The 21,132-nt window shown below is 51.7% G+C and overlaps 9 protein-coding genes across 9 annotated transcripts; 4 read left to right on the forward strand and 5 right to left on the reverse strand.

The window, feature by feature from the left end:
- Positions 1-659: 659 nt before the first annotated feature.
- GT037_001975 (uncharacterized protein) lies at positions 660-1,721 on the forward strand (the record flags this gene model as incomplete). The annotated part of the gene is made up of 1 exon (XM_038927022.1): positions 660-1,721. One exon carries the CDS (start codon positions 660-662, stop codon positions 1,719-1,721), a length of 1,062 nt encoding a protein of 353 aa, XP_038790314.1.
- An 81-nt stretch (positions 1,722-1,802) lies between these two features.
- Positions 1,803-5,279, reverse strand: GT037_001976 (heme peroxidase; the record flags this gene model as incomplete). Its single annotated transcript, XM_038927023.1, has 6 exons — positions 1,803-2,762; positions 2,814-3,046; positions 3,097-3,486; positions 3,883-4,256; positions 4,308-5,045; positions 5,101-5,279. The coding sequence occupies 6 exons, from the start codon at positions 5,277-5,279 to the stop codon at positions 1,803-1,805; spliced, it is 2,874 nt and encodes a 957-aa protein (XP_038790315.1).
- Positions 5,280-5,621: 342 nt separating this feature from the next.
- GT037_001977 (uncharacterized protein) lies at positions 5,622-7,328 on the reverse strand (the record flags this gene model as incomplete). Its single annotated transcript, XM_038927024.1, has 1 exon — positions 5,622-7,328. One exon carries the CDS (start codon positions 7,326-7,328, stop codon positions 5,622-5,624), a length of 1,707 nt encoding a protein of 568 aa, XP_038790316.1.
- A 503-nt stretch (positions 7,329-7,831) lies between these two features.
- GT037_001978 (periplasmic binding ii) lies at positions 7,832-8,888 on the reverse strand (the record flags this gene model as incomplete). Its single annotated transcript, XM_038927025.1, has 2 exons — positions 7,832-8,733; positions 8,780-8,888. The coding sequence occupies 2 exons, from the start codon at positions 8,886-8,888 to the stop codon at positions 7,832-7,834; spliced, it is 1,011 nt and encodes a 336-aa protein (XP_038790317.1).
- A 388-nt stretch (positions 8,889-9,276) lies between these two features.
- GT037_001979 (fad nad-binding domain-containing protein) lies at positions 9,277-10,839 on the forward strand (the record flags this gene model as incomplete). Its single annotated transcript, XM_038927026.1, has 1 exon — positions 9,277-10,839. One exon carries the CDS (start codon positions 9,277-9,279, stop codon positions 10,837-10,839), a length of 1,563 nt encoding a protein of 520 aa, XP_038790318.1.
- A 258-nt stretch (positions 10,840-11,097) lies between these two features.
- Positions 11,098-13,806, reverse strand: GT037_001980 (signal recognition particle protein; the record flags this gene model as incomplete). Its single annotated transcript, XM_038927027.1, has 4 exons — positions 11,098-11,667; positions 11,701-11,899; positions 12,143-13,674; positions 13,729-13,806. 4 exons carry the CDS (start codon positions 13,804-13,806, stop codon positions 11,098-11,100), a joined length of 2,379 nt encoding a protein of 792 aa, XP_038790319.1.
- A 235-nt stretch (positions 13,807-14,041) lies between these two features.
- GT037_001981 (rrp15p-domain-containing protein) lies at positions 14,042-15,112 on the forward strand (the record flags this gene model as incomplete). The annotated part of the gene is made up of 1 exon (XM_038927028.1): positions 14,042-15,112. The coding sequence occupies one exon, from the start codon at positions 14,042-14,044 to the stop codon at positions 15,110-15,112; it is 1,071 nt and encodes a 356-aa protein (XP_038790320.1).
- Positions 15,113-15,388: 276 nt separating this feature from the next.
- GT037_001982 (ferredoxin) lies at positions 15,389-15,923 on the reverse strand (the record flags this gene model as incomplete). Its single annotated transcript, XM_038927029.1, has 2 exons — positions 15,389-15,737; positions 15,790-15,923. The coding sequence occupies 2 exons, from the start codon at positions 15,921-15,923 to the stop codon at positions 15,389-15,391; spliced, it is 483 nt and encodes a 160-aa protein (XP_038790321.1).
- A 396-nt stretch (positions 15,924-16,319) lies between these two features.
- On the forward strand, positions 16,320-20,865 carry GT037_001983 (mitochondrial carrier; the record flags this gene model as incomplete). The annotated part of the gene is made up of 5 exons (XM_038927030.1): positions 16,320-16,730; positions 16,787-17,948; positions 18,255-18,333; positions 18,386-18,568; positions 19,881-20,865. The coding sequence occupies 5 exons, from the start codon at positions 16,320-16,322 to the stop codon at positions 20,863-20,865; spliced, it is 2,820 nt and encodes a 939-aa protein (XP_038790322.1).
- Positions 20,866-21,132: the final 267 nt, after the last annotated feature.

Here is a 21,132-nt window from a genome sequence, read left to right on the forward strand (position 1 = left end):
TTTACAGTGCCATGGCGGCTTCTTATAGCCTTACTCGAGCAAGGTTCTACGAGAGCACCTAGCACAGCGATCTACCCTGTAGCTAGCCCAGGTTCCAGATGGTGGTAGACTAGGTTGCATGTCACGCTTGCGCGTACATCCGAGTATGCTCAACGCATCAGTCGTCCGGCTATACCTATTCTGACACGGAGGGGAGCACACATTAATATCTTGCAATGTTTCTCCGCAGTCATTCGCCGCTAGCCCCGCTCGCCTAAGTCAAGCACTGGAGTAAGTACCGAAACAAGCATGAATCTGAAGGTGACAATTCTGCAGGATGTAGCATTAGATGGTTTAGCTCGCGCAAAAAGCATTGCCAACAGTATATCAACGATCGTACGCACGGCCCGAATCTACACCAGGTTCACGATCTATCGCGACTATCGTACGTGTCAGTATTGTGTAGACATTGTGCGGAAACATTGTGAAAGAGATACGGGCTCCGAAGACTTTTGGGTTATCAGACTATGTTGTTGCTATACAATGAACTTGAAAGAGTAGGGGCCCAAAACGCATCGTCTCGATTGAAATGTATATGAGAAAATGTTCCTTATCCTGAGGAGATTTATCCACATGATCCCACAAGACTTCTCACGCTCATTCTGTAAGACCAAGTAAGAATGCCTCAACTAACACAGCACGATGTCTTCCAGACGATCCAGGACGAAGCCAAGCATAAGAAAGACGAAGGTACAACACTGACCAAGGCCGACATTACTGAACATCTGAAGGAGTTGTACAATCCGTACTTGAGAGGTCGGTTATACTTCTATGCTCAAGACCAAGATGGTCTACCAATATGCAGAGTGCCTACATACCTAGCTAGTAACAAGACCTACTGCTCCGTTGCTCGGGAAAATGTTTTTGGTGTCGAAGACTGGCAAAGCCAACCTAGACCGACAGAATTCATAGGCAATGTCTGGCCGCCAAAGGTGATTGAAGATCTCATTGGAAACGTCGACGAGACTGAGTACGCAGTAATGAAATGTTACGTATGTAAAGAAGTAGGAAAAGCCTTCTGCACATGTGGATACAAGTCTTGGAGAGATTACTGGCCTGACTACTGGATCACCTGTCTATTGTTGCGGAGAGCCGGTGCCCGCGGTTACGGCATTTTTGCACGCGAAGCGATACAAGTCTCAACCATCGTAGGAGAGTATACAGGCCGTATCAAACCAGTCAAGCCCAACGAGGAAGATGGAGAGGATGCTTACCGTGTACCGATCTCAATTGGACGACTTCAAATGAAACAAAATTCGCAACCCACGGCTATACTTAGTGCTCTCCATACCGGGTCAATATCAAGATTTATCAATCACTCGTGTAACTCAAATGCGCGGTTGCAGGAGTTTCAATGCGGTTTGGAACGCCGCGTCATCTACGTGGTGACAACACGCGACATTAACATCAACGAAGAGCTAACGATAGACTATGGTCCAGAGTCGTTTGACGGCGACTGCCTTTGTGGCAGTATTGGTTGCAAAAACCCACCAGAGAGTCCTAAGCTACTCGATGCGCCCGTAAAAGATCTTAGTGAAGAACAGGCAGATGAGGAAGACTCCTATTCGGATGCCTGGGATACGGACTACAGGTCTTCTGACCCTGAATACGAAGAAGATTCTGAGTACGAAGAGGACACGGATTGCGAGAAGCGTCGAAAGAGAAAGGGAAAAACTCACTAAGACTATTTCGATGACTGGTATAATCCACTTCTTCACATGGGCATTGATCTGTAAGTAGATCATCTAATACTTTTAATCATACTACCACCCTGCCACTCCTCCATTGACCATGAGTTTATCAAGAACTTCCCCTCGAATCAAAGCCTCAGCTCCAACCAGACCAGTTGGAACATCTTGCAAGACGGTGAGACCATGACAAAGCGTATAGTCGTCTAATACTGCTGTTGCCTTCCCAACAGCTATACTGGTCTCATGAATTTTCGGTGCTAGCGTACCGTGTTGCACAAACGGTGCTGCGAGACGCACTGCTAGGTCACTGCAAGACTTCGAATCGGTTATGGCAATCGTGACATTGATCGACGAACCCTCCAGCGCTGTCAAACTGGGTACGAAAAAGGCTTGACTAGTGATCGGGAAAGGCGATTCTGATATACCCGGTCCGTACACCAAGAACGATGTTGCACCATGAATGGTAGGTCCAGATAGCGAGAACGGAAAGTACGATGTGATTCCGTATATACTGTTGCTCCGACCGAACACGGAGCTTCCAGTCTCGGCTTCCGGCTCAATCTTTGTCTCGTGTTGGTTGATGCGAATATTCAATGATGATGGCGGAGGAACACCCGCTGGGGTGAGGATTCTGATCTTTCCGTTGAGCATTAATTTTCCGTCTTCGTTGAAGTCGTATGTCACATTGATTGGCTTGATAAGGATTGCTGTAACTGGCTCACTCAGCTGGACACCAGCAGGTACTGTATTAATGGCTCGACTCATAAGCTCGACACACGTATCCAGAAAACCCGTGCCTTGGGCAAACAGGGCATGCACAGTGGCGTTCTTGTCGCTTTCGTACAATCGCAGATCGGACTTCATAGTGTCGTTGTATGAGGTGACTAATGGTCCTCCTTTATTCCCTGTTCCATTTAGGTATTCGCCGAGGACATTGGGATCAAACACGCCACGTGTAGTGTCGAAATTGCTACCGCCGTTCGTGTTCTCGGGTGTAACGAAACTCTCATCTACGACTTCAGGGAAACCACCCTAAAGGGGTTAGCGATTGGAAGCTAGTCCAAGCGCTTTGTGTATACGTACATGGTGAACAGATCCTATAGTGTGTCCACAAGCTGTAAGACCGATAGCATCTACCTTGTCGAATCCAGCGCGCTCGAAGAACAGCAAAGTTTCTTCGAGATCAGTCTCTGGTGCGGGTACTCCAGTAGTACGTCCAGCCTCTGTCGCATCGGTGCGCCCAGCGCGGTAAGGCATCTGCGCACCTCCACACAAGTTATTAGACATGACGGTGGCGAGCGCGATGAGATCCGCCACTACCAACACATCAGCACCATTATTTACTCTCGATCGGTTCCGAACTTACTGGAAAGTCCATCGTGAACGAATGGCCTCCAAAATGCAAAACTGTCGTTGAAAGCACTCCCTTTGTTCTCCACTCTTGCCGTTTCGAACCCGATGCTAGCATCGATACCACCCGTGCCTGCGCTCACATTCGCAGTGACGAAGTCATGAAACATGACGCGCATCCATTGTGCCGACGTCGTGCGGCCGCTTGTCAGCGCCATAGTCCCAGTCTGCGAGACATAGCGTGTGCAAGGGGTTATTGCGGAAGAGAAGTTCGATGCGTATGCTCCCCAGTTGTCGACGAGGACGTGTTCGATGAAGGAGAGAGCCGGCGTAGGGTGATAAAGAGCAGCGTGCGTAAGTGGAAGCGCGTACAAAAGGGAGAGGATATTAAGTGGGACCATTGTGGCTACTACCATGAAGCATGCGCACAAATTAAGAAAGAGACCGACGTTGGATGCGCAGAGAAAGGGTCATGTTATATCCGCTCGTACTCCTGGGACATATTGGGAATATTTCCTATTCCGTATTTTGTGTTACACTGCAGCTATCAGATGTTCTAGTCTTCAAAGTAGCGTCTAATGTGCGGCCACAACTGAGAGCTGATCGGCGGAAACAACCTATTGGCTGCATCGTGCAAGAACGACCTGATGCGGAAGATTCGTCGTGATTAGATAAGCCACATTGAGCTGACATTCGCATGCCACCTGCCGTTCAGATAGCTTGAAGCTCAATATCTGCTGGGCTGCTTATAGCTTGGCGGGGTTGATCGCTACTCACACTCTTCCTACAGCCCACGCGCTACCTAACTTCAACCACCTAGTGACAACAAGCGCCGCAACACCCGCACCCATAACAGCTGCCGCACAGAGCCATACTCCTTTGAAGTTGTCTACTGCACCGTTGCCTTCTCCTTTGATAGCGCCAGTAGCGGGATTACCAAACAATCCACCGAAAGCAGCGACGAGGTACGCAAGACCAAGTCGAACGCCAATTTCAGCCTTGTTCGGCGACAGATCAGTAATGGTAGGTCCAGGAATGATGATGACGCCGCCAGAAAGGAAGCCATATACGATACTAATGGCAATGAGACCGTTGATTTCATGGGCGAGAGGAAGCATGCAGAGGGTGATGATGCATGCGATGGCAAGAGGAAGTAGGGTGTTGACACCACCGTACCTGAGACTATTAGCCGACGGCTACTACAAGGATAAGGTGATGGAAACGTACCGGTCAGCAATGAAGTTGGGCACAAAACGTCCAAAGATGTTGGCAGCGTTCATGATCGAAAGCAAGTTGAACGCCATGTCCTTGGACACACCCAATTTGATGGCATACTCCTGGATGAAGAAGAATGGTACAAATGATGATGCAACAAACAGCGTAAATGCAATGACGAACACCGTGTATGGCACATCTTTGAAGTGATGAAATCCGAAGCTAGAGCCCTTGGATCCATACTGGAGTTGCAATCGCATCACAACAAAAGCGACAAGATTCGTGATGAGAATGATGAGCGCGAAGATGCGGACGGCCCATCCAAAACCCATGCTGAGGAAAAGCGAGCGTAAAGAAATTGTAAAGACGATACCAGCCACACTGGCACCAGTTGACGCAAGACCAGTAGCCAGCATACGTTTCTTCTCGAAGAACATGGCTAGCACAGCGACGGGGACTATTGCCATCAGCCCGCTTCCAATGCCCATAAGCACTCCTTGGGCGAAGAAGATGGCCCAGTAGCTCTTGAAGAAGGAAGTCAGGATCAGTCCAAGCACTTCTAGCGCCGTGCCGACTGCAATAACACTTTTGAGGTATCCTCGATCAAGCAGTACACCTCCAGGCAAGCAACCGATAGTGGTGAAGAACAGCTGGATCGATCCGATCCATGCGATGCGCGCCGCATCCTGCCCTGGAAGTAAAGAATCAACGTAATAGGTTTGGAAGACACCAAATGTATTTGGCAAACCCCTTCGTCCTGTTAGCGTCTGTATCACGGCGTGTGGTAGACTTTGAGGGAACTCACCAGCTATTCGCAAACAGAATAAATCCACCCAAAACCTGCATCCACGCTACTTTTCCATGATCGATGGGGTAGTCCTCGTTAGCCTGCGCGCTCGCTGTGATCTCATGAGCGAGTAGCTGTTCCGTTCTCTCCCGCTGCACCTCGTGATAAGAAAGCAACGGCTCTCTTTCGTCGGCCATTTTTTTTTTCAGGACTTCCGCGTGGAGATTTCTGGGGTCTGTGGGTAGCAATACCCGTTTGTTGGGGGCAGCGACTTGTTTTTCTCAGGGACGCTGTTTGATGGGCGCTAGTGAGTAGTTGCCGCGGCTGATCGTCATATTTAGTCATAAATATGCAGGTACGGGTCTGAGCCGTGAAAGCGTTCGCACATGAGAAGTAAAACCATGGATTTGATCTTTATTCACAAATCCGCCAATTAAGGTACCATGATTAGTGTACTAGGTAAGTCTCCAGGTGCAAGCTATATATACAAAAATCAAGTCATGACATGAATCATGGAATGCTCCCCCACGCTAGTCAGACTACAATGACGCCCTCGCCTGTCCAACAGACGGCTTCGCCTCAGGGTCTTGATGAGCTCCAAGTATGAGCTGATTCAAAGTGTCGACGGTGTTGTCAACGGGGGAATCTACCAACCACCCGGCACTCTGCAAACCATACTCAAACCTTTCCATATCAGCTTGGGTAAGGCTGAGCATAACCTCATACGGCTCTCCTTCTTGCCCTTCTTTGTCTTCTTCCCTGGGCAGAACTACGATGCCACCCTCGCTTACCCAAGCCGCCCTCCGGATTGCAGTTGCGTTAGGCGTACTAGTTCCAGGAATGTACCATTCACGGTCGGCGCCCATCCTCTGCCAGCTAGTGATGTACAGATCCGGACCTTTGGGGAATTTCAGAAGAGATTGTTGGGCTTCGGTGGGGTTCGTAAGAACGCTGTTAATTTGCGTAATCGCCCACGCCGCATCAACAGCATGCAGAGCATCTGTGATTTTGACTGCAAGGTTCTCAAGGCAAAAGCTCTGCTGGTCTGCAGGAACAGTCATTGCCGGAAAAAAGCTGTCTGGAGCATGGAGGGCTTCCTCTCGCAGCGACGTTACGCGGTCAGGTACCGCATTCTCAAGATCGAGGGTAGGTAGGGCAGACAGTACGAGGTTTCCGAGGTAATCCGGCGATGAAAAGGGAATTGGAAGATATTTTCTGAGATCTACAACGACAGCGAGTGTGGACTGCTTGTTGTCTGAAGCAGCGAGCAATGCTGATCGAGCATGTACAATGTTTCCCCAGATAATCGCTGACAGTGCGGTAAAGATAGAGATATTTCTGCCAGTCTTGGTCGATAGCTGGCTGCGAAGCTTTTGAAGAGCTGGCGATGAGAAGCGGAACATGTTCGTGATGACCTTTTGTAGTCCTTCATCCGGTCCCTTGCGCAGTTCGTAACGCTTGGCAAGTAGCGGGTTCCCTGAATGATCTGCAAAGCTGTCTGCTACACCAGCTTCTTGGACCAGCGTTGCGAGTGCGCTTCGGGCTGATGACGGATCTGGAATGTCGTTCCACTCTTTAATAATCGCCTGCAGTGGTTGGAGCTGATCTTTGTAGCTGGGTGCTCGGTAGAATTTGGAAACCCTAAGCACTGGTTTGCTCGCTTGAGGATGCAAGGCTCGTACTGCGTCACTCCATATTTTCTGGATCCTTGCATTTCCCGTCCCGTCAAGGACAGCGTGATAGAACCAAGCGCTCAGCACCAAACCCCCAGGAATGAATGTAGCCTGGGTCGCGAAAACTGGAACTGGACCTTTTTGCAATGAAGTCATCCTCTCGGCGTATGGGTCGCTGCCTAGTCCAGCGTGGTATTTCAACTCGTTTGGACAAAATATGGTAGCGGGCAACTCGCCGGGTTCGAACGCGTCTTCGGCAAGAGCGTCGTAGTCGTGTTGTGCATCATCGTAGCTAACCGTGAAGACGCGACGGGCTTCCGCTTCGAGATCGATGGGGTCGGGGTAGCGTACTCGAAGAAGTTGTGTAGAGGGGTCGGGAATGTCTACCGTGCCGGCAAGATAAGGAAATCGTCGCAAGACTTCCTTGAAGCCCGTGTGTAGCGCTTCTTTGGCTGCGTGCGCATAAGTGATGTCTGGGAACGGAAAGATGATGTAGTAGCGTCCGTATACGCGTATATGAGGTTGTTGGTCGAGGTGAGATAGCTCTAGCTCTTTCGTGGTGTCGCCTGGCATTTTGGTGAAAGAGGCCTAGAGAAGTTTACGAAAGTAGGTGACTTCCGTTTCTGGTCCTTTTCTGTAGCAAAGGCCTTCAAGGTGCGCTCTAAAGGTACGTCGGCAGTTGAGTTGTAGTTGGTTGAAGTGCGAGAATCTCCAAGAGGGTTCCAAGAGAATCTTCCAGCTAGTATAAATACTTCGCGGTTCTGTGTAGTCGCACTTTGACGAGGTAGCGCAGGTGAATGCATCGCTTTGTGCTGTGCAGTCACACTTTGACGTGATAGTACAGGTGAAGGCATCTTGGTTGATCGTAGTTGCAGACGGGTGCTGCTGTGATTGATATGCAACAAAAGACAAGCAAAAAGCACATTGCTTTAATCTCCGAGCTATGACATGGTTCTGAACATGCGCTGGCGATCCCATCACACGGAGTGCTTGATGGGGCTGAAGCTATTGGGCACGGGCTGCAAACCGCCTGCGGATTGCGTGGTATGACAATCAGCGGTCTAAGCAGATTAGGTTCATGCCAGACGTCGCTCGAGTCCGATCATGGTCTTCTGGTCAACCTGTCCGCCCAACACGCCAGCCTTCTGCAGTATACCAACGGTCTTGTTGACCACCTCCTTGTCTACGCCCTTGACATCTTTGGCAAAGCGAACAGTCTTCAGCCATTCTCTCGCGTCCTCTTCTGAGTAATCGAGCTTGGTGCTGATGTACTGCACAGCCTCTTCCTGGTTCTCTTCAAAGTGTCTAACGCCCTTGTTGACCTTGTCCATGACGTCGTCGAGCTCCCCAGTAAGCACTGGTTTGCTTGCGTTGGGCGACGAACTCCAGTTCTTTGGGTTCAATAGATGGTGTGCAGCGACGATCTTCCAGGAAGACCACGGCGTGTAGATCTCACCAATGCGCTTGATCTCGCCGTTGTCGTAGTAGCGCTTCGATGTAAAGTGCTCCCACATGAAGAAGTCTGCTGTGCCGTCATTGACTCCATCGCGGAGGTTTGCGAACGTGTTCAACGGCTCGACTGGGAATGGTGGGCTGTCCGACGTCGTGTCCAGCCAGCCTTGTTGGTCAGCCAGCACGAAGCTCATGACGTAGCTTCCGCTTCCGATTCTTGACACGCCGACCTTGCTGCCCTTCAGGTCCTGGATGCCGTTGAGCTCGTTTCTACGGGCACCTGTCGATATGGCCCAGCACAGTGGAGTCTCAACATAGGTACCCACTACGCTGAAGCCAGCGTCCTCCTTAGCTGCCTGTGCTTTTCCCAGCGCCGCTATCCAGCCTTCGGTGAGGCCAACACCAATGTCGATCTCGTTGGACTGCAGAGCGGTGACCATGTGGCCTGTACCACTGGGGTAAGGGATGAGCTTCGCATCGAGGCCATAGTGTTTCTTCGCGAACTCGAGTGGGGTGGAGAAGTGTTCTGTTGCCGTTAGCTGGATGTGTAGAGTGAGTGATGACGCGCTTACCCGGTACGAATCCGATGCGTAGCGGCGCCATGGCTGCACTGTGTGTTGAGAAGCTTCGGACTGGTCGCGGTGCTGATGAAAGACGGGCAAGTCGCAGTGTGCGCAGCATTGCTGACTATGTTTCACAGTACGGGAAGCGGGCACAGTGAGGGGAAACTCGAGTGATGAGGGACAACGGACGCGCTGTAGGGCCGAATCGTCAGTCTACAGCCGGTGGTATTCGTCTGGCAGCTTGACGCAGCTGCCCTCCGAGGTCGATGATGCGCAACTGCCTCGCCTAGTTCCGATCGGAAGACAATTCCGACAAGCCCCGAATCTCGGGCGCTCTAGCATCATGGCCATCTGAACATCTCGGCGTCATCTCCTATCACCGTTTCTTCTCTATGGTCTCTTTTGTGTTTTCGGGATATCCTCGATCTAGAACTTGCATTAGATCGGCGCCCAACCCCCTACCATCTCTCCTGTCTCGTCTTTTCGCCACTCTAGAGCCACGTACAATGTCTTCCGATAGTGACAGAATATCACTAAGAGCTCGGACGATCGCAATAGTGGGCGCGGGGCCTTCAGGGGTGGTGGCAGCGAAATACCTCCGCGCAGAGAAAGCATTCGACAAGATTGTGTTGTTCGAACAACGAAGTAGACCAGGAGGAATATGGATATACACAGGCGATCAACGAGACGAGAATCTCTTCGACATACCCCAGACTAATCCAAACAAAGACGTACAAAAGCCGGAATGGCAGTCCAAAGAAGCAGTAGCGAATGGGAGTATCGATGCCACTGGGATAAACGGCGCATCAAGGATACCTTCATTCTTATCACCAATGTACGAGAAGCTGGAGACGAACATACCCAGGGGATTGATGGGCTTCCAGGATCTGGACTGGCCATCTGATAGCCAATTATTTCCTACGCACCAGACGGTACTCAAATACATCAACGACTACTCTGCGGACGTCCAAAGTCTTGTTCGATACTGCACACAAGTGACCAGTATCAACCCAGTTGATCTGAATAAGACTAGCAGCTCATGGACCGTCACGACACGGAATCTGATCACGAACGAAGACACTTCCGAAGTATACGATGCAGTGATTGTAGCAAACGGCCATTTCATAGTTCCCTACATCCCTCCCATGGATGGTATCAAGGAATGGGCCGCACAGCACCCTGGCCGCATTAGTCATTCGAAATACTACCGCAAACCCGAAGACTTCAGTACAAAAAAAGTAATCGTTGTAGGCAACTCGGCATCAGGCGCAGACGTCAGTGCCCAGATTGCCGAGTTCTGCCAAAAGCCGCTGCTATGGTCTACACGCTCACAGTCCATGTTTAGCGCTACGCATGGAACAGCAGGTGAAGATCAAAAGAGACGAGAAGTTCCGCCAATAAAGAAGTTTATCCCCGATAGTAGAGGTGTTATGTTTGAAGATGGGACGGAAGAGCTCGACATTGACGCTATCGTTTTTGCTACAGGTTACTTCTACAGTCTGCCTTTTCTACAAGATGTGAAGCCTGAACTCATCACAACCGGCGAGAGAGTAAACAACACCTACCAGCACCTCTTTTACGCGCCACGGCCTACTTTGAGCTTCTTAGCCCTAAACCAACGCGTAATCCCTTTTCCTATAGCAGAAGCGCAATCCGCCGTCCTTGCACGCGTGTTTTCCGGTCGGCTTTCCCTACCACCACTGTCCGACATGCGCAAGTGGGAAAGAGCCATAGATGAAGAGATGGGCGCTGGGCGAAACTTCCATCTCTTACCCTTTCCCAAAGATGCAAATTATATCAATGCAATGAGTAAATGGGCATTGAGCGCTGAGAACAAAGAGAATCTAGAGAACAAGGGCAAAGGAAAGATACCACCCATCTGGGGCGAATGGCAATACTGGTGTCGTGAAAACTTTCCGAAGATACGACAGGCTTTTGGCAAGATGGGAGAGAAGAGAAGAGAGATTAGAGACGTCAAGGAATTAGGCTTTGACTTTGAAGAATACCAGAAAGAGCAAGCACTAGAGAACAATGGCGGAAAGAACAAGGAGGACGAAGAGCTGAGCTAGGAACGATTGATTGAGGAACTCTCCGTCCTGCGCTAGACGCATATTTATACAGACTGATACCGTAATGTCTGATCTAGCAATCTCTCTAAACATCTGTCGCCACACGATCCAATTTGTCTGTTCATTTCGAACCTCCTGCTTGATCTCATCCTTTTAACGATAATCCTCTCCTTTTCTTATGATTCTTTGAAGAACATGCTAGACAATTAGCATATCGAGCAGTGCTGTCATAGTGAATTTGGAGTAACGGATCGACTTTCAAGCATCATCTTTCCTCCACCACAGGACTATCTCCTCCCCGTCCTCAATCCAGTCATCGAGTCCAAAGCAGCTCGACTGCTGCGCAGTCAGCGGTAGTAAACGCTTCAAAAGGCCCTTCCATAGCGCTGTCTCACTTGCACCCGCAGCCCAACAAACAACCACCCTCCCCACGCTTCCCTTCTCAACTTCTTCATCTTCGTCAACAAATTTCCTCACGATCAACTGCCTCAAGTAACGAATCATATGAACAGATGTATGATAACTGTTCGGCTGTGAATTCTCCGGCATCCGCTGAGGCGCTGGCATCTGCTGTGGTTGCAGAACGATCTTGAGAGCTTCTGTAAGAGGCAGCCTACGCATTCTCAGCACTTCCGCCAAAAGCACTTCTAATGTGATCAGGTGGCGGATATTCTGATGACCAACAGGAAGTGAAAGTGTCATGGTAGTGATAGCCAACAGTCCAGCACCTCTTGACGGAACGTTGACGTCAAAGTCTATTTGTGGAAAGCGTATGCGTAGTTCGGATATCATCTGTGTCAAGTGCTTTTGGTGGTAGAATGTGACTTCCTCGAGACATTAGTGAGCTAGCTGACGATTGACCTTGAGTATGAAGGAGAGGTCCTGTGACGCACGAATGAGGTGCGCGAACATGTTGTTACGGACTTCGCGATGGAGATTCAGTAGAAGGACCATGTTCTGATGCCAGTAAATGGTAGCGGGTAGTGTGAGACAATACCAGAGGCTTATCCGGAAGTTATATGTAAACACTTCAACAACCCAAACAGTGTTGAAGGCATTGCTGTAAGGGCTCAGAAACCACAAACCTGTATCCTGGAAACAGCTGGCATAGTCATTCTCATCGGACCAAACATGATGACCGAAACTTGTGGATAGGGAGAAGATTAAAGAGGGAAGCAGGCGGAAGTAGTGACATACGATGTGTACCTCAACGCAGAGAATCCCCCAGATGTGATAACAAACCCAAACGCCGCGGCTATGCATCAAAAATCGCAAACTGATATCCTCATAGCTCTGACACTACCTCCTCCCCTTGCCTTGCCCTGCACCAGCACCACCTCCACCCATGCCCGGCATGCCACCCATACCACCCATCATCTTCATCATGGCACCCATATCAGGCATGCCACCCATGCCGCCTAGGGCGGACATGTCGGGCATGCCGCCACCGCCGCCTCCACCGAGCATCTTCATCATAGCACCAATATCTGGCATACCACCACCAGCACCGCCGGCGCCTCCTCCCATACTTTGCATGCGCTTCTGCATAGCCGCGAGTTGCTGTTGCTTGTTTCCTCCTCCCATGGCACCCTGTGCTTTCTGCATGTTCGCCATTCCACCCTTCATCTTCTTCGCCATGCCGGCCATCATACGGTGTTGGGTAAGTAGTTCCTCGACTTCACGCACTGAGGTACCGGAGCCACGAGCGATGCGTGTCATACGTGTGGGCTGATCAACGAACATCTTTCCATCCGACTCTAGCTCTTTCTCAGTCATACTGTCGCAGATGTAAATCATGCGTTTGAGCTTAGTGCCACCCTCCTCATCGTCCATACCACCCATCATGCTGCTGAGACCGGGAATCATGCCTGCCATCTTAGACAATGGTCCCATCTTCATGATGTTGGAGAGCTGATCCCGCAGGTCCTTGATGGTGAAGATTCCCTGAGTGATATGCTTCATGGTGTCTTTCTGGTCGAGTTTGAGCGATTGCACGTGTTCGACAAGCCCTTGCACGTCCCCCATGCCAAGCAGTTTCGAGACGAAAGCCTGTGGCGCGAAGCGCTCGAGATCCAGCATGTGCTCTCCGTTTCCGAGGAAGACAATAGGCGTGTGCGTTGCTGCGACGGCGGAAATGGCACCACCTCCTGCTGCTGCACCATCTGTCTTGGTAATGACGATAGCTCCGAAGTCTGCAGCCTCCTTGAAGGCGCGCGCTTGCGACTCAGCAGCCTGGCCAATTGTTCCATCCAGCACCATGATTGTCTGATCGGGAGTTACGGCATTCTGAATCTGCACCATCTCGTCGAAAAGGTCCGTCTCTTGTCGGTGACGTCCAGAGGTATCCACGATGATGATCTCGAAGCGCTCCTTCTTGAACTTGTCCACCCCCTCGGCTGCCACGACGACAGGATCGGTCTGTGTATGGCTACCGTAGTATGGGATCTTCGCCTTGGTTGCGTTCTGCTTCAGTTGATCAAAGGCACCAGCACGGAAGGTATCGGCGCACACCAGACAGGCCTTGAAGCCTCTTGCCTGGTACCATCTCGCCAGCTTTGTACACGTTGTCGTCTTACCCGCACCCTGCAGACCAACAAACATGATGACGTTCGATTTGCCCTTGCGGGGCTTGAAGGGTTCGGCGTGGGGGTCGACCATCTTGACGAGTTCATCGAAGACGGCTTTCTGGATGAGGCGCTTCTTGTTCACGCCTGGCGCGAGATGCTTGAAGTCAACGGCTTTCTTGATGGATTGTCGCAGGTTCATGACGAGTTTGACGTTGACATCGGCTTCGACGAGGGCGTTGGAGATCTCCTTGACCATGGCTTCGAAAGCCTGCGCATGTTAGCCACCTAGCATCATGTTGCCCTCTCCTGTGGCGGCACGCACCTTCTCATCGAGGTTTGGCGACCTCGTGAGGTCAGTGACGGCGGCATTGATGCGCCGCCCGAGATCTTGAAGCACCATAGCGGCGGTTGTTGAGGGGGGTATCGGGGGTATCGGGGGTATCGGGGGTTGGGTGAGGTTGTAGGGTGTTTGGTGCTGGTCATCTCTCGTGGTGTTCTGTGGGGAATCCAGTATGGCGGGGCGCGCTTGTCGTCGTCGGTGTGATTTGGGCTGCTAATGCCGATCGCCTCTGGAACTTTTTTCTGCGTCCGCGCTCTACTTGCAACATTCACAAATCTCGACTTTCACAACCACAATGGTCAACACATCGCTGAAACGGAGACGGACCGAGGAGCAGTTGCGCGGAAAGGTGCCAAAGAAGGAGAAGAGAAAGGTCAAGAAGCAGAAGAACTACCACAGTTCGAGTGACGAAGAAGAGGGCGCCGCGCGCGATGCGCCTCGGCGCGGGAGCAGTCTAGAGCCTGAAGAGCCTTTTCAGCCTTCGGGAGTCAATGCGACGTTGCCCGGAAAGCAAGAGCTGTCAAAGCAACAGCTGAGGAAACAAGCAAGGTTTGAGGCCAAGAAAGCAGCACAACAAGCGGCGGCAGCAGACGAGTCTTCAGCCAGCGACGACGAAGAAGAAGAGGGGCAGGTTCAGGCAGCGCCACTGAAGAAGCCTGAGCCCAAGTTCAAGGCTAGCATACCAGCAAAGACGCCAGCAAAGTCTGCCCTGAAAAAGACTGCGCCCGTCGACCATGAAGCGCCATTACCCAGCGACGCCGAGGATGATCAAGACGACTCTGAACCCGAAGCGGATGAGTTCTCAATCGCCGACTCTGAATCGGATGCTTCCGACGCCTCATCTGTATCCGAGACCTCCACCACCGCTGCGCGCAAAGTACGAAAGCGAAACGACCCCGAGGCCTTCGCCAACTCGATTTCCAAAATCTTGGGTTCAAAACTGACAAGCTCAAAACGTTCCGAGCCTATCCTGTCCCGCAGCAAAGATGCCGCAACCGCCAACCGTGAGCTCGCCGACTCCAAACTCTCGGAGAAAGCGCGCCGACAAATTGTTGCTGAGCGCAAGGCGGCACAGGAGAAAGGCCGGGTCAAGGATGTCTTGGGCCTCAACGACCCAAATGTCAGCACGGCTGCCACATCGGCAAAGGAGAAGGAGCTCAGGCGGACAGCACAGAAGGGCGTCATCAAGCTGTTCAACGCTGTGAGGGCGGCACAAGTCAAGGGTGAACAGGCGGAGAGGGAGAGCAAAGCGGGCATGGTAGTTGGCATGGACAAGAGGGAGGAGAAGGTCAAGGAAATGAGCAAGCAGGGTTTCCTAGATATGATTACTGGAGGGCAGAAAAAGGAGGGCAGTGTGGAGGCTTGAAGACACTTCAGTATGCATAGTTCGGCGTTTGGGGACAAAAGAGACGCAGTTTCCGTGTGTTCATGATACCATATATTATACATAAATTCAGAGTCGTGCTCAACGCCAGTCCATCTGCAAGCGGAGTTCTCGTATAATACATGTCGTCTCCAATGCTGAGTACGCGATGCGATCCCTAGACGCTGCCGATATGACTGTGCAGTGTCGTTCCTTGATGTATTCTCACCACTACTACATCCCCCTCTCGATACCACATGTTGATCTTGTTCAGTTGACTCATTTGCTGTCGAAATCGCTAGCCTGCAGGTTCCTCGTCATGCTCGGTAACCGCACGACCAAGCCATCAAGCTCTTTGCTCATCTTAACCTGGCACCCCAGGCGACTGGTCTCAGTCAGACCAAACGCCAGATCCAGCATGTCATTCTCGTCGTCATCTGGCTCCTCCATCTTGTCGTAGTAAGCTTCGTCTGCTACTATGACATGGCACGTTGAGCAGGCGCAGGATCCGCCACATGCGCCTTCCATCTCTATGTCGTTGGCTTGGGCGATGTCGAGGAGGTTGTCGCCGTCGGCTACTTCGAATGTCGTGGCGTGGCCATCTTTGTCTACAAAGGTTACCTTGCGTCTGAAAGGCGTCAGTCATCTTGTGTTGCTATGATTGGATGCATTAGACGCACTCTTCACCCGGTCGGGGTGGGTCTAGGTGACCGTGGCGGGATGTGGGAGACGAGGAGAATTGGCGGCGGTTCCTGAGCCACGACGGGCTTGTTGCTTTGATGACACTCGATTGTGATAGAAGGTATGATGCCATGATTGGTGTGTGTAGAGACTTCTGACATGCCGATGCCGTCCAATTGCTGGCGAACCTCTGAGGACTCGACGATGCACCTCTTGCGCCCGCTATCCTCCCCTCCAAAGCGCTCAAACAAGCTCTTCTCACAGCCATGGCGGGAGCGAAAGCCCAAGAAGTGTCTGGAATGGAAAAGGAAAAGGAGAAGGGTGTGCAGAAGCGAAAGACTCGCAGTGTTTGCAGTGTCACCAAGAGTGAATGCGCCGACAATTCGGAATGCTGTGAGACGTCAGAAATGTTGGTGCACAGACCAGGCATGACCCCGGTCGATCTTCACAGCGCATCCACCACCGCGGGTAAGAAAACGATAAACATCCCCAGCCTCACGTAATCTTTGCCCGAGAAACGAGAGATACAATGGCGACCTCTCGTGATGCTCCAAACCCCCTGAGACCCTACTATATCCCGCCATCTATTGGGCCCCCTCCCGATGTCCCGCAGAACCAGACAAGCTCGTCATTACCGCCCGCTTTGAAGCCCAGTGCCAGTAGTAAATCAAGTCTCGGCAGTCAGGCACGCGACATTCTGTCCGATCTCGACTATGACTCGTACTTTCCAGAGACGTCGCCTTCAGTAGCTGGGCATGCAAAGAAGCTGCTCGACCATGCCTTGTGGAATTACACCAGCGTCCTGTTAGCCCAACCATTCGAGGTTGCGAAGACGATATTGCAGATACACGAGGCAAAGGGACAACTAGCAGGCTTGGAGGGAGATGTGCTCGGCCACAAGAGCAGGCCTCAGAGCTTCGCGAGCGGAAAGTTTGAGGATGTATGTATTAGACACTGGGCGGGGTCTGACATGTGAATGTGGGCTAATGGACGCAGTATCCGCCTTCAGACGAGGAGTCGGACGAGGACTCGCCGTCATACTTCACATCTACTGCGCCGCGTATGAACCCCACCTCGCCCTCGCCATACTCCCCTTCCGTCGAACAATCGAGGTCTCCACGGAGGCATCAGAGGCGTCTCGACAGCCGATCACGGTCACGAACACCCACACGACCCCCACCATCCGCCATACGCAAACTAGACCTCAAGCGACCGGACTCGCTTCTTGAAGTCATAGCACAGCTGTGGCAGAAGGAGTCGGCGTGGGGGGTGTGGAAGGCTACAAACTGCACCTTCATCTACAATTTCCTGCTTAAGACGACTGAGGGATGGTTCAGGAGTCTGATCTCGGCCCTGCTGAACATACCAGACCCAGGCCTAGTAGGATCAGCAGGAAGTGGCATAGGAGGTTTGGATATCCTGGATAGCCCAAGCCCACTGACCTCACTCGGTGTTGCTGTCGCAGCTACAGCTATCGCGGCCACCCTCCTCGCACCCCTCGATATGGTGCGCACCCGCCTCATCATCACACCCATCTCCTCTTCCCCACGATCTATATACCCTTGCCTCTCTCTTCTGCCCTCTTTTTCTGTCTCACCCAGCCTCCTTCCGGCTACCATAATGCACGCATGTGTGCCCACACTTATCTCCTCCTCAACACCTCTCTTCCTCCGCTCAACACTGAGCATCGACCCGATCCTCACGCCTACCACCTACTCCTTCAGCACATTTCTCTCCTCCACAACTGAGCTATTCGTCCGCCTGCCCCTTGAAACCGTTCTTCGGCGCGGCCAGGTCGCTGCCCTGCAGGACCACGAAACCCAGCGTCTAGCTTCTGAGTACCAGGTACCTCCTAGCCGTGCTAAAAGCCCGGCCTATGGTCTGGATAAGCCGAGCTCCGATCAGAGCTTCAAGACGATCGTGGACCCGGGTCAATATAGGGGTGTTCTGGGTACTATGTGGTTCATCGCTCGCGAGGAAGGCATCTCAGTTCAGACCGCAAATGCTGCCAAGGCCGCGAGTGCAAAGGCAATGGGCTTCTCAAGGCCGCCGCGCACAAGGAAGGGTCAGGGCGTGCATGGTCTATGGAGAGGATGGAGAGTGGGTGTTTGGGGTTTGGTGGGCATCTGGGGCGCTGCCGCCCTTGGAGGTGGCGGCGGTGAATTCTAGGTCGAGACCAGAAGGAGGCATAAGGCATGACAGCTTCGTTGTTGCTCTTTAGATCATGTTGTTTTGTCACGATTTTCATATGCGTATGTTAGGCGATGCTATATACACCACCACTCTTAGCTGTCATTGAGAAGTATACGCTTCGTATTCGTTTGGTTTCTCTATTCTTCTGGGTTTTCCGATCTTGACACCTGCTCAATAAAGTACCTTGTTGTAGCATGCCTTCGGATCACACGGTAGTCAATATTACTCACACAGCAACAAACCCTTCCTAGAGCATATTGCCGACTCTTAGCATTTGAGAAGGACCCGTCAACAGATGAGATGCCAATATCCCCATTCCAACTTGGATCTGGCTTCACGGGGGGAAGTGTGTAGAAGTTTATCTTGCCTCACAATGCTGTTGGTGTTGTATAGACGAGCCAGATACAGCCTAGTGGTATCCTTACATAGAAGCCACGAACTACATGGGACGCAACTCTTCACCAACCACCAGCTTGCCTTCACAAGAATCGTTGTCAATTTACTAGATGCAGATCCGTTATTCGTTCTCATCTCAAGTGATTGTGCGACTGTACCAAGGCGTTCCCCTTTCTCAGTCGGCCTGAGGTACAGTGGATCGACTCCATCCAACAGCCCGATATGAATGAGACGCCTGATGTGGCACGGCGTATGGCTCGCCGGCACAGTTCTCTTTGGGTTTCCATGAATCAAACGCTCAAGCTAAATGAAAGCGGGAGCTCGCATTCGGCACTTGGTTCCGAAAAAAACTTATACGCTGAGACAGCATACCACACTACAGGTAGTTCCCCTTATCATCGGCATGAACTTCGTTACATGTCACCACTAGCGTCGAATCTACCCGCTGTCTCCACCCCGGTCTGTCTGGTTGCTAGTCAAGGCTTGCTTGATCTGATTTTGCCAGCCAGCGTCTGCACCCAACATGCAGTGGGTTTCTAATTACAAAGGATCACTTGCTGCGACCGACGATCAACCTTTCGGCGTCTACTCTACAGGTATAATGAGAGGTGGCTTCCACCATGATAAAGCTGTCACATGTTCGCCAGTATATCTAGCATCCACTCCTGAACAGCCGGCTATGGCAAGGCTTGCGCGCAGACTACAATACCATAGTGAGCTCCACTGGCGGGTCCGACACACTGGCAACGATGGCGGTCGCGCAAACTTTCGTACGGAATGCTAGTCTCGGGTTCAGTGGATCTGATGTTGTCAGACAGCGGCCCGTCCGTTATAACCACCGGTTCTCTATACACAGTCCGTGCACCCTCAACGTCGAATCACAACCATTAAAATTCGCATTTTAGCACCTATTAGGGAAGACAAGGCGTCAAAAGTTTCTAAACGAAACAGCGCTACGTCCGTCAAGCCCATAACAAGGACACCAGCGTTTCGCCACTTCGTGAGCTGGAACGGAATGTTAGTAGACGACCTTGGCAGGACCTGAAGAAATCACTACCGCATTGACTTTGATTTACCAAACAAGCAGTTCCCTTGCCTCCTGAGATGATTTGAACGTTTTCACAAATGCTGCTATGCTCAGAACGGTCTAAGGGATAAGGCGATGCCCACTTCCCAAGGGATCCAGAACGCCTACAATCACGGAAGGAAGACTGGTGTTGTCGACGGAACCTGCATTGCTATCTCCTGTGTTACCTTCTATGGGAAATTAATGTCCGATCGTACCAGGTCGCCGGTACCTAGGCGCTGGCAGCATGAAGTTGTTTCGAATCGTGGGCTCACAATTCTGATATAAGAATCAAGACGACGTCCAACATTTACAACTCACCAGCAAGCAATACGTTCGTTTCAGTCGCTTTCTACATTCGCTTCTTCAGCCTTTACATTCGTTCATCAACACTCTTTTTTTATCAAATATACAAGTTTCATTACTGCTAGCCAGAATGAAGTTCAACGCCCTCGTCCTCAGCGCCATCGCCCAAGTGGCTTCCGCCCATTACTTTTTCGACACCAACATTGTTGCCGGTGTTGCGCAGCCCCAGTTCAAATACGTCCGCGAGTCGACCCGTGCCACCAAGTACAATCCCATCAAGTTCTCCTCCAACCCAGCTGCCGATATCCGTGATGGATCCACCGCCGATGGCCCCGATATTGTTTGCAACCAGGGTGCCCAAAAGGCCGGCAAGACTCAGGTCATGACCGTCAACGCTGGCGAGGAGATCCGCCTCAAGTTGGCTGTTGGAGCCAAGTTCCAGCACCCTGGTCCCGCCCTGGTCTATATGTCCAAGGCTCCCAGCAGTGTGACTTCATATGATGGATCCGGTGACTGGTTCAAGATCTTCGAGGAGGGTGTTTGCGGCAATGGTGACTTCACCAGCGACGCCTGGTGCACCTACAACCGTGACTGGGTCGCGGCCAAGATCCCCAAGGACACTCCCAACGGCGAGTACCTCGTCCGCGTTGAGCACATTGGTGTTCACCGCTCCCACGTCAACCAGCCTGAGCACTACGTTTCCTGCATGCAGGTCAAGGTTCAGGGTGGCGGTAGCGGTACCCCTGGCCCCATGGTCAAGTTCCCCGGTGCCTACAAGGCCACCGACCCTTACGCCAACTTCAGCATCTACAACGGCAAGAAGGACTTCCCCATGCCCGGCCCCAAGGTCTGGGCTGGTGGTGCTAGCAGCGCCGGTGGTGCCACCACTCCCGCTAAGGAGGAGGCCACCTCTGCCGCCCCTGCTGCCCCTGCTAAGACTACCATGGCCACTGTTGTTGCTCCTGCCCCTGCCGCACCCACCAAGGCTGCTGGCGGTGCTGGCTGCGCTGCCCTCTACGGACAGTGCGGTGGAAAGGGCTTCTCTGGTGCCAAGTGCTGCTCTGCTGGTACCTGCAAGGCTGCCAACGACTGGTACTCTCAGTGCGTCAACTAAGCTTGTTTGCTAGGATTTGGTCGAAAATCTGTGTATATTTTTCATTCTTTGTGTCTAGAAGCGAGGCGTTGCATCAGCATAGCATTGTTTTCTCAGGCGCTGTTCTCATAGTGGAACACCTTTTACCCTTCTGTTTGCCTGGTGGATGCGGTGCGAGCCTGTATCATAGCAATAAATCGTAACTTATCATCTGCGTTTCAAAACATACAGTATTCATATCGTGATCAACCAATCTCTAACTAAGAGTAGTTACATCAGCCTACCAAA

Source organism: Alternaria burnsii (genome assembly GCF_013036055.1).
Source record: "Alternaria burnsii strain CBS107.38 chromosome Unknown 750, whole genome shotgun sequence".
In the NCBI taxonomy this organism is placed as follows: Eukaryota; Fungi; Ascomycota; class Dothideomycetes; order Pleosporales; family Pleosporaceae; genus Alternaria; species Alternaria burnsii.